A 12,065-nucleotide genomic window follows, 5' to 3' on the forward strand; every position below is an offset into this window, starting at 1 on the left:
GAGAGAGAGAGAGAGAGAGAGAGAGAGAGAGAGAGAGAGAGCCCTAAAACAGAAAGGAAAAAAAATAAATCTCTCATTTAAGAAAAGCTGACAAAATAAGATACTATTTTATGCTTTCAAGTTTCAGTAAACATTTAGGTACAATATTAAAACCCATTTTATCATGAATAACTCTCCAATGTTGTCCTAATTTGAAAATTGGGTTTTTAACTAAGCAATTAAATCATACTTCAGACTTCTTTTTAATTTTACATTCTTTTAAATGTATTTTCACATACTGAAATGCTTTGGACAACCAGTCCATCTAAATGTACGAGTTTCAACAAATTGAAACAAACCTTTTCTTAAAGCTAAATGTTTTTGGATCATGTGATTGTAAAGACCTATTATTTATTGTTTCTAATGAGCCTATGTCCAACTAAGGGAAGGAAGACAAGCGATTGTTTGGTCATTTGCTTAGGGCAAGCAGCAATGTCTACTGAGCGAATAATAGAGAATACTGAATTCTATATTTACTGTCCATGTATCTCCTTGTATAGGTAAGCTACTGAATGTTTTTTTTTTTGCAAAATTATTTTTATAATATTGCTTATGGAGAACCACAGCATTTTATTGAGTCATTCTTTGTTTCCAGAGTGTCAAGTTAATGCTTTTAAAAATCTCATTGAATCCTTCCTGACCTATTATGTGGTTTGACCAGGGAACTCTATTTCTGGTCATTCTGAGAACCACAAGTATTCCCTTCTCCTTTCTCAGGGTATGTACATATAATGTATGTACCTCCAGGTAAAATAGTTTAAGTTGTTTTGTGAAGTAGATGGGTAGCATTTATTTCCTCTTTATACTTTCATTTCAAAAAAATCACAATTTGAATGTTTCTTGCTAACTAATTAAAACAATTCTATCTGTAAAATCCTCAATTCAGCTTGAGACTAAAGAGAATTCATCTTCATTTTAGCCCAAATTTGAGGATCTATGCTATCCTCATCCATCTCATTCCAGTAAACATAATCCATATGCAAATATATAATTATAGATCTATCCTATAAAATTATAATTATTAAATCAATGAACAAGATGACAAGTCTAAAAGCTGACTTGTCTTAGGTGCTTAGGGTAGAAAACTGGCAGTTACTGGCAAAATTTAGAACAGTAAAATCAAAGCAATAGAGTTCTTTATATTTGGGTCCCACGATAGTAGTGAGTCGCTTGATAATTGTAACAATGAGATCCATTATAAAACATTGACAGTTTTCCTGCCATGAGGCTGTGAGAAACTGAATATCTACTATGTCTTTGAAAGGTCTGCACTTAATAAACATTTGTTGAATTTAACCGACAGGAATGGAAATATGGTACAAATGGAGAATTTGCAGAAAACTAATTGGAAATTTTAGAAAACATTCATGTTTTAAAATGTTTAAAATTTTTGCAAGTGAAATAAAAAAACCTCAAAAATGACACCTCATCTCCAACAGATACATACATTAGCGTTGTAAGCCAGCCCACAGAAAAGTAAACCCATCTAGGGAGATAGTGGGTCAACATAAACAAATTACGTAGCAATGCTGCCCTCTGCAGCTTTTCCAAAGGATAGCATCTTTCTTCCCAGGGCTTGAAATTGCCTCTAATATCAATCAAATCATATTATTCCAATAACAAGCATAAAGCTATCCAAGATAGATAGATTGCTTCATTCAGTTTGAATGGCCTGTTTTTCTCCTAACAAATTATATTAACAATCAATGAATAAATATTTATTAAATGCCTACCTGTGCTAAGCACTAGGATATGAAAGAGGCAAGACAGTCCCTTTCTTTAAGGAGTTCACAGTGGTCTAATGGGCCAGGGGACAACAAACCAATAAATACAAACAAGTTGTATGCAGCATAAATAGGAAATAACAGAGGGAAGGCTCTAGAATTAAGAGTGGTCGGGAGAGCCTTTTTAGAATTAGAAATTTTAAAATTGTGGATCTAGATGATCAAATCTGAATTATTGACTACTGGCACTTTTCCATTTATGTACATGGGCCAGACTGGGGCTAACTTTAAAATAAGCTCCTGTTTGGCATTTAAAGACCTTCATAATCCAGCTTCAGCTGTCTTTCTATACTTTCCACATTACTGCCTTCCTCATACTCTCTGTTCAGGCCCAATTAGCTTTTCCTTATGTACCACATTCCCTTTGCACAGGCTTTCCCTCATTCCTGGAATGCTCACCCTCCTTGTCTCTGGTGCTTAGAAGCCCTAGCTCTCTGCAAGGCTAAGCACAAGTGCTACTTATTTCAAGAGGCCTTTTTGATGACCCTAGTTTTTAGTGTCTTCCCTCCTCCTTATTATGTGTTTTACATATGCATATATACACGTATGTATATACACTTATATTTACACATACATGCATACATATATACACATATAATTTTTCTTCGAATGTGTTATATCTTTCAAAAGGCTAGAGTATCTTGGCACCACCTTTCTCTTAAAAGGTAAATTTTGCGTGTAAAATCTATAGAACTTTTTTTTAATCACCCCTCTTCTTCAAATAGTTTTATAATCTTCCATTGTTTTATTTTGTTCTTAGTTTAACTCTCTTATCCTAAAATAGCTCCATTCAAAAGAGCTGAGGGGCCATAATGTCCCATAGCTCTAAGTTCTCAATGCCTTTACCATCTCATGTTATATCTTTGAACGTGTGTTTCTTTAAATGTGATTATATTTTCCCTCGGTTTTAATAAAAGAAGTTATATTCCTGCTCCTTTCAGACATAAAAATGTTCATCTATGACAGAGTCAATGCCTGACATCCTTTATTGGTAGACTCAATTCTTTTTCTTTATTCAGAAATACTTTTTCTTCTCCTTTCAATCCTAAATACTAAATATGACAAGGGTGGCACTTCTGAGGGACAATACCTTATACTAAGATGGTATAACAAGAAGGGTAGTTACAAAAACATCCCCCCCCAAAAAAAAAAAACCCTAGGGTACTTCTCACAAATATATGTAAGGTCTATGGGAGGAGTGAGCACAAATTTAAAATACAAAGGTAGTGAAGCACAAGTGTAGAGAACCCATGTGGCAACTCATAACACCTGTTTATTAGAAATCCATTTCTCCTTTCATAGAGTCCTCTGCTGCTGGAGTTCAAACTTCTCCCTGCCATAGCAGGTCACGCTCTCTGAAGCTGCCTTTCCTTAGGTCACCTTTGCTCCCAGTTGACTGTGTTATCTCCCACTGGTTCAATCTCTCTCATCCCTTCTAGATACACTATTTGCTACTAATCCAGTCTCTCTGATGATGTGGTCAATGGAGGGTTGGGGGGTGAGGGTGCGGAGAGAAAGAAAGGAATGAGGAACAATTTCCTCTTGGGGTTTTCCAGTTCTAGAACAGGAATCCTCTGAAAGGAGTTCTACGAACACTAGACTGACCATTGCTTCACTGCTGGATCAGATTACTGCTCAGCTGACAATTATGATTATACATGGGTTCAGAGGGTTTCTTGTGTGTGATCATCTGTGGTTATCTGACGGTCAAAGTTAGAAAAATATATATTGATAAGATTTTTGCATATAACTACATCAGCAATCCATCTAGATAAATAGATATAGATTAGTCTAGATAAATTAGTCTAGATAAATATAGATATAGATTTAGAGAATAGCCACAGAGGATTAATTACGCAGTAGGATTATAATCCTCCTGAAGGATGCTAGAGCAATACAAGAATTATTTTTGGAAAGCTAAACAATGCTTTAGGAAAACCCAACATAGTTGCTTATATAAAAGCCATCTTTTTAAAAAAAACAATTTGGAGGCAGCTAGGTGGTGAAGCAAATAGAGCACCGGCCCTGGAGTCAGGAGGACCTGAGTTCAAATCCGGCCTCAGACACCTAACACAAAAACTAGCCGAGTGACCTTGGGCAAGTCACTTAACCCCAACTGCCCTCCAAAAAAGGCAAAAAAAAAAAAAGAAAGAAAGAAAAACCAGTTTGATGTTATATAGTTGCCACTCATAGAACCCCATGATTTTAAAAGAATCTTTGGGAAGAATCATGGGGAAGATGTGGAATGGAGACAACAAGCTGACAAAACAAACAAAAAAACTTCATCTGTACTTTAATTACTGTCATACTGAGCTCTGTGCTCAAAAAGGGGATAGGCAGGCAAGAATGATAAAGCTTAGAAAATTTCACTACCAGCCCCATTTTTTATTCCAACAAGCTGAAATTCAGTAGAAACCTGAATTGCTGAGAATAGGTCACTATTTCATTGTTGAGACAAAAATGATTATTTCCCAGTTGATGATTACAGAAAATAAACATTTGTAAAATACATTGTGGTTTCTTATAATGCAATTCATTCATATTCTAAATTTTATTTTTAAAGTTTAAAAATGTGTCTTTGCATCTTATTAGGGAAGTTGGGCTGTTGCCTGGAACAAATATTTTTTAAGCTTCTGATTGATTTGGGGGACATGGTGCAATGTAGAGAGTGTTAGCTGCAGAGTAGGAGTACCTGTGTCTAAATCTTCCTTCTTAAGCTTACAACCTCTGTGACCTTTGTGGTCAGTAAAATATGTTTTCAGTGTTTTTGATTTTCTACATTTCTTTTTGTGGTTTTTCTGTCCAAACATATAGTCAGTTTCTGTAAAGGTTCTACACACACATGAGAAATATGTGCTTCCTTTCTATTCACGAAGTCAACAATCACCAGTTTTATTCCATCAAACTTTTTGTATGTTCTGATACTTAATTTATTTTGTTTTGTTTTTATTAAATAAATAGTCTAGCTCTGAAAGGGCTATACCATTATAGTTTTACTGCCTATTACTCCTTGTAACTCAATTAACTTTTCCACTAAATATTTAGATGCTATGCTCTTTGATACATAATGTTTAGTATTGATATTAATTAATTATCTATGGTGCCTCTCAGTTTCCCTTCTTATCTCTTCTAATTAAATATATTTTTGCTTTGCCTGAGATCATAATAATGTTGCTTTTTTTCTTAGTCCACTCAAAGCATAATGGATTTTGCTCTAACCCCTTATTTTAACTCTGAGACTCTATGTCTTAAGTATGTTTTTTGTAAACAACATATTGTAGGATTCTGCTTTCTAATCTAGTCTTCTCTCCTTTTCAATTCTACTGATGAATTCATCCTATTCCCATTCATAGTTATGATCACTATGTACTTCCCTCCATCCTGTCCTCTTATATTTTTCTTTTTCTTTTCATGTCTAGTCTTTAGAGAGATGATGATTGAGTAGTGTGTTTAAGTGATGTGTATTTCTGCTATTTGTGTATTCCAACTATTTGTGTATGTTCACTCCTTTGATCAGTTCATATTAAAGTGATTGATTTAGATGAAAGTGAAGTTCATATTAGCAAGATCAAGGTTACGACTATTTCTGTGTGTAGCTGATGTAGAATAGAGGAATAGGCCATGTGAAATAAATAAATTGAAGTGTTTGATCAAGGGTGTTTGATGGAGTGTCAATATGTATGTCTGAGTCCTCTAGTGTGAGACTAGGAGTTGGTCATCAAAGACTTTGAGCTAGATAGTAAACTCATTAAGGAGAGAAGGGTAGTGCCCTCCAGGTTGGTAGACAACAGTTACCAGAGTTCTGATTTGCTGCTAAATATAGACCCTCAATGGGTGAGAAGTCACTGAGTGATGGTGGTACAGAGTGAGCTTGGCAATGGCAACGGGGGGCTAGGAGTCTCCCAACTCCCCCACTGCAACCAGTGAGTCAGGAAATACGAGTGAGTGCAACCATTTCTGGAAAATGACTAGGGAGTCTGTGTCATCAGGAGGGAGACAGGTCTCCAGAAGAGCCAGAAGATAAAAAGAGCAGAAAAGGTAAAGATTGAAGAGGAAAGCAAGTGTGTTATCTAAGGAGCAAGCATTCCAGAGAGCACGATGGAGAGGATGGAGATTGCAGGGTTTGGGGTAGGGGGCGGGGATGGCAGCAAGGGAACGGAGTGGGAAATGAAGATTGGAGTTCGAATAAAGATAGTGAAGGACTGAAAATCCCTGGGATGGGGAGGGCATGACATGACAGAAATGTTCATCACTGAGGAATGAGTTCAGGTAGATGACTAACTCACTAGGAGGGGAGCTTCAGGGTGTAGTCTTCTCAAAGTCTTAGTTCAGTTCTATGTGTGTTCTGTGGTTCTGAAAGTAATGAGGTCAAAGAAGCCAAGTCCTTTCCTTGTCTTTTGCATTTATTTTCTTAGGAAATTACTGGTCCCATGGAGATGGATTGTATTGTGCTTAGAAATTCAGATTCATCAAGTTGATTTATCACAGCAGAATTTGAAGTTGTCAGACATCATTGTTAGGCCCTGCTGATGGAGAGAACAAGCTCATTCCTTTCACTTGGTTACCAGCAGCTTAAGAGCTAATATTTAGACTTGGGAATGTCCCATCATTTTAAAATTAGATTCTAAAATGTCAGTGTGAACCAGGAACTTCTTTCTCAGTGTCCAGGGAAACCTTATTTTCACTGAAACAGGAGTTTGAGACCTGATTGGCTTTCTGGGATTTGTAGTTTAGATGGATAGGCATTCCCTCTTGGCTCTGAGTGATAGGAGCTATCTTGAAATTTGAACCAAAAGGTAGGGTCTGGTACAACATGAGGTAAGTAGCCATATCAGGAAAGGAGAATTATCCTCAATTCTACATTAGGACTTGATAGAGAAAGAGGGAGGGAGGGATGGAGAGAGAGAAAGAGAAAGAGAGAGACAGAGAGGGGGAGAGAGACAGAGACAGAGAGAGAAGAGAGAGAGAGAGAAGATAGAGAGAGAGGAGAGAAAGAGAGAGGAGAGTGTATGTGTGTGTGTGTGTGTGTGTGTGTGTGTGTATGTGTGTGTGAGAGAGAGACAGAGAAAGAGAGAGAGAAGAGGGAGAGAGAGCAAAAAGACATGGGGGGGGGGGCTGAGCTGGGTGAGAGAAGGGATAAATGAAGAGGAGCTGTCAGATACCTTCAGGCATCTTGAAACAATGAATTCAAGCTGTAACTACCAGTAAAATACCTCTTCAAGGATAGAGGGAAGGCCCCAAAGATCTTCTCTTTCCCCAGCTTCCTGCTTCTGTGTCTATGCAGTGAGACTTAAAATACTGATGAAATCAGCAACATCTAGACTTTGTTCGATTCCTCTTTGTGCACTGTAAGCTCCCAGGTTCCATCTGCCTTCCTCACAGTTAACACAGGATTTTTGCCAGGGGGCCTGTATGACAAAGTACTCCAATTTCTTTCATCTCTATTACTAGAAGAAATATATCTTTCATCTCCTCCCCCTCTCTCCCCCAGTACTTGATATTATCTGATGTTAGCTACATGGATAACTCATATAACTCAAAGGGTTTCCATTTTGCCTTACCTAACGTGCCTAGATGTTGCTGAAAGAGTCCATAGCACCCTCCCCCCACCACCACAGACTGCCCTCTGTAACCTCCCCGGAATGATCCAAATGGGGCAGCTGCTTTGGAGGGTGCCTCAGACTTGGGTGGGGCCCCTTAGGACCCTGGTGCTTAATTATACTGTTCTCCTCAAAAATTTACCATCGATTGCGATTGCTTTCTTATCAATCCCACATTTCAGGAGCCACACCCAAAGTTCCTTCCTGGGATGGATGGCATCATCCACCTTACATCCCCAGGCAGGGCAGTGGCGGGCCCTGTGACTCCTCCTTCATTTCTTAAGCACCTGATGATGTGTCCTTGCACTCTGGGCAGAAATAGTTGGGTAGCATTTGCACAAGTCACAACTGTCCCAGCTTCCTCCTCAAATTTCTCCAATTGATCAGCCCACAGTCTGTATTATTATATAGTGAAGGAGACCCGTAGTTAAGGTCTGAAGTCATTTGGGTGGGGCTCCACCCAGAAGGCAGGACCTAGTTGCTCTAGAGACTGACTGTGCATGATCTATGGCAAGTCTTGGTGGAACAGCATATATCCAATTTCTCAAACCTATTTTTTTTAGGAACTTCCCTCCTTCCCTTGCAGGTAGAGAGAGCCCCATCTTCAAGTGGGCTGCAAGGAGTATTTGTCCAAGTGCAAATGACTGGACCACAACTTCTCCTGGATGTGCCCTTATGCACCAGTCTACCCTCAATCTATGACCCAGAACTGGGTGACCACTTGGTACCTGCTTCTCCAAGCTACAGAAGTCTAGGTCCCTTGATGGTTTCTAGGCCTCTCCTTGCCCTGGTCCTCAGCTTCTCCCAGGGCAGTTATATTCTACTTAGTACATTCCTGATCAGATTCCATCTGTGGTGTTTGCAAGACCTTGTTTCCTTACATGACCTAGGCTAGAAAAATGACTCACTATGATTTTTTTTTTTCTTAAATTTCCCGATCAGGATTAGGTGTGGTGCATAGTCTAGATTTGTTTGGAAGAATCAGGCCATAGGAGGTGGGGAGCTTAATATATTCCTTTTGCCATTACATCCCATTGTCTCCACTCTTCTCTGGACTCCTTATTTTAAAAACACCTTAAAACCCGATCACTTAGCACCTCTTGGTATCCGAGAGACCCAGAAAATAAAAAATATCTAAGTAGGGAGGTGGACTAGATTGGCTTTAAAGTTTCCTCCAGCTCTAAATCTATGCTCCTTTGTTAAGAAAGTAGTGGTAGTTATTTAGTCCAGCTGAGCAAATGAGTAAATTCCTTCCGGAAAACTTTGAAGCCTCAAACATTTTCCAGCTCTAAAATTATGATCTATAATTATATGGGTCTTCCCCCTTCACTGGGATCTTCTCCCTCCTTACTGCTATAGCTTCCTTCAAAACACAGTTCGAGAACCCCTTTTTGGAGGACTTTCCTAATCTCCCGGAAGACCTGAGTTCAAATCAGGCCTCAGACACTTGGTGGCTGTGTGATCCCGGGCAATTCTGCCTGTTTTCTCATTCATAAAATAAAGATAATAATAACACTTACCTCCCAAGCTGATGAAGTACTTTCCAAACCTTAATTTTTTATATAAATGTCATCACCATCATTATTTGGTATTCTGTACTTAAACGCTAACATAAACATTTTTGTACAAAATAAAATCAGAATATGAAATTGCCTATCTCTGTTACCAACAACTTAGTTTTTTAAAAAAGGCTATGTTTTCAAATCCTACCCCTGATGTGAACTAAGTGAACTCAGGCAATTCCACTTAGGTTATTAATGAATGTCTCCTAATCACAATAAAAGCGTCTGCATCACATCCGTTGCAAATAAGAGATGATAAGTAGAATCAGTCACATCAGGATTGATCACACAGAGGCCAGTAAAACTCAGCTCTATTTAGAATTCCTTTACCACCAAGCATTTTTCCAAGAAGCCTGAAGAATAGCAGTAGTACGGTGAAGGTGAGAGTCCTTCTGGAGAGAACGAGGGAAAAGAAAAGTCACTGTCCTCTACTATTAAGCAGGAGAAGATGGGAGTGAATGGGGGAGCTGGCAGTGTCTTTGGTCAGAAAAACTTGGAGTTAAAAGAAAAATAAATAAATCTCCTTTAATTTGGAAGCAAAGAGAAATTCTTTACCAAAAGGCAATGACTTTCAGAATGTTAATAATATATGGACTTTATTTCAGGAAATGCTATAGGCCCTCATCAGCAAAGGTTTGATTGTTCATAATCCTCAAGCCTTTTGGAAGAAGAAATAAAATCTGCAGTTGTTATTCAACTCTAGGAAGCATCAGTCAGGGAGACAGTATGGTACAGTGGGCAGAACGCAGCCTGGCGTTAAAGGACCTGGCTTCTAATACTTGCTACCTGTGTGACCTTGGCAAATCATTTAACCTCACTGAGACTCACTGTCCTCATCTGTAAAAAGAGAGGCAGGGACTGTTTTTGTTTTTCTTTGTATTTCTGAAGCTCAGTACATCTAGTACACAGTAAGTGCTTATTAAATGCATTTTGATTGACTGACTAGAAAGCCTCTGAAGTTGCTTCTAACTCTGGATCTATGATCCCCAAAGGAAAAATACATAAATATGTGTGTGCACACACATACGCATATATGTATACATATGTGTGTATATAAAAGTATATATAATGATATGATAATGAGTAATATAAAAATCATATTGTGTATATTTTGATAAACACCCTAGTTTGGAAAGAACCAGGTTTTTTTTGTTTTTCTTTAACATGGATTATATTGATTTAGGCAAATACTGTAATTTTATAGGAATTTTCTTTACATTAGCTGTATAATCTGAGGGAGATGATAAAAAAAGTTTCTTGATTTCTATTCCCAACGAGAAAGAAACAATCATAAACGCCTGGGCCATCAGTGCAGAATTAGCACAGGCAGGATTTGGTGAGCACGTGTCACTCTTTTTTGGATTTTCAGATTCACTGTCCTTCTGACCTCATCTTGCCTTAGCCTCCATTTATAGAACTCAGTCCCATTTGAGAAGCCTTAGTCCCAGGAGGTTAGGGTTTCTCCTTGGCTCTCCCTGCCCTTCTCTGTTCCTGAGCTGCCTGAACTCACCTCACAGTTTGGGGGTAACAGTACTTTTTTGCCTAAGGTCAATAGTTTTGAAACCCCACTGATATTTAGAAAAGAAGTTATAGTTTCCATTTCTGGGTGATGGGGTCATGGGAGAAATAGTGGTGAGCCAAGAGATAATAAAAGAGGCTGTCTCAAATGTGCAGGCATGGAGAAGTTCACACCAGCCGCACCTGCTGTGTCTACCAGGCTCAGAGGGCCTTCATTTGGAGCTGGCATCGGAGAATAGAGGAAAAGCCTTGTCGTTCGCTTAGAAGTCCCCAGCAAGGTAGCGATGCCGTTTGGCTTTGGTTTTTGGAGGGATTTTGTCACCTTTATTTAGGAATTGACCTGATTTATTTACAGCCCTTTTTTGTGGTCATTTTCTCTCTACCATTCTAGACCCTGTCAGATCTGGTATTCCAGTCTGCCTGGGGGATATAATTAACTGTGGCTGTCAAATGATAGATGTGTTCTATATTCAGAATGGCCAGGCTAACTCAAAAGTGTCTTTAGATAGAAGTCGCAATTCTTTTCCACAATAGGAATCCCTTATGTTCTTGGCATCATCTATGCATGAAGTGAGCTGACCTTTGGAGAGGATTTTATGGGGTCTTACTTGTTCATGATATAAAAGAGGCTTTCTGTGTTTGTTTGCAAACATTAGAAAATCCATTTTCTTCACTGCTCATAAAATTGCTTAAGAACACAGTATATTCTGTTCTAGTGTACTTATGAATGTGGCCGGAAATATAGAGAAGCTGCTGTTTGCAGTATGGCTATATTGTTTATTTAGCTCTGATTCGTGCAGCCCCAAAAGAAATGGTAATTATGTTTGTGTAAAGTAGTGTTTTCTCAGTACCAGGACAAAATAGATTAAGAAGTGTGTCAGAGTCAGCCCACCAGTTGGGTACAATATCTAGTTACATATTAAAAAAACCCCTTAATAATATAAAGTATGAAACATACATCTTTTGGCTGGGTTTGTATAAACAAATAAGACATTCGTAGTATATATATATGACCAAAGTAACAAAACAACATTGTTAGACTATGGAAGAATATATGTATTTATACACATATGTGTATATACACATTTTTACACACATACACATATGTGTATATACACACATATATGTGCACACACAAATGTTTGTGTACACATATGCACACACATGTTTACATTTGTATATGTGACTGAAATAAAGGGACAAATTATACTAGATTGAAATTAGGGGATTATACCTTAAAGATTACTTCAGTTCCTACAGGTTCATGTGTGTGATCGCAGAAGCATATACTTAGTTAAATAAAATATAAACAAACTTGAAGCCAAATGCAGAAATGACTCCTAAATCATGTAACTATATGCAGTTCAATTTAACTGAGTCATATTATGGACAAACATAATGAAGTTGTTCTATGCTTGTTTGTTTAGTCTTTAAAATGACATCTTTCATTTGAATGGGCACCAGAAGTTAGCAGAACTAACACAATCTCTCTCTCTCTTTCTCCCTTTCTCTTTCTCACTGTGTGTGTGTGTGTATATATATATATATATATATATATATAT

At 38.0% G+C, this 12,065-nt stretch overlaps 1 protein-coding gene across 4 annotated transcripts in view; it reads left to right on the forward strand.

Annotated features, from left to right (window-relative positions):
* Positions 1-12,065, forward strand: part of ARHGAP24 (Rho GTPase activating protein 24) — a 104,253-nt gene that overhangs the window by 43,078 nt on the left and 49,110 nt on the right. The window contains exon 1 of one of the 4 annotated variants that reach the window (XM_069093169.1): positions 10,428-10,781. The exons of 2 other annotated variants lie outside the window; for them this stretch is intronic. In XM_069093169.1, coding sequence (XP_068949270.1) covers positions 10,652-10,781 — 130 coding nt within the window. In that variant the 5' untranslated portion in view covers positions 10,428-10,651. Of the gene's footprint in view, positions 1-10,427; positions 10,782-12,065 lie in introns of those variants that run through there. One more of the 4 variants, XM_069093187.1, reaches the window with a different exon arrangement.

The sequence above is a fragment of the Petaurus breviceps genome, unplaced genomic scaffold, assembly GCF_028583685.1.
Source record: "Petaurus breviceps papuanus isolate PSGF00001 unplaced genomic scaffold, PetGlider_PUasm1.0 126, whole genome shotgun sequence".
NCBI classification, from domain to species: Eukaryota; Metazoa; Chordata; class Mammalia; order Diprotodontia; family Petauridae; genus Petaurus; species Petaurus breviceps.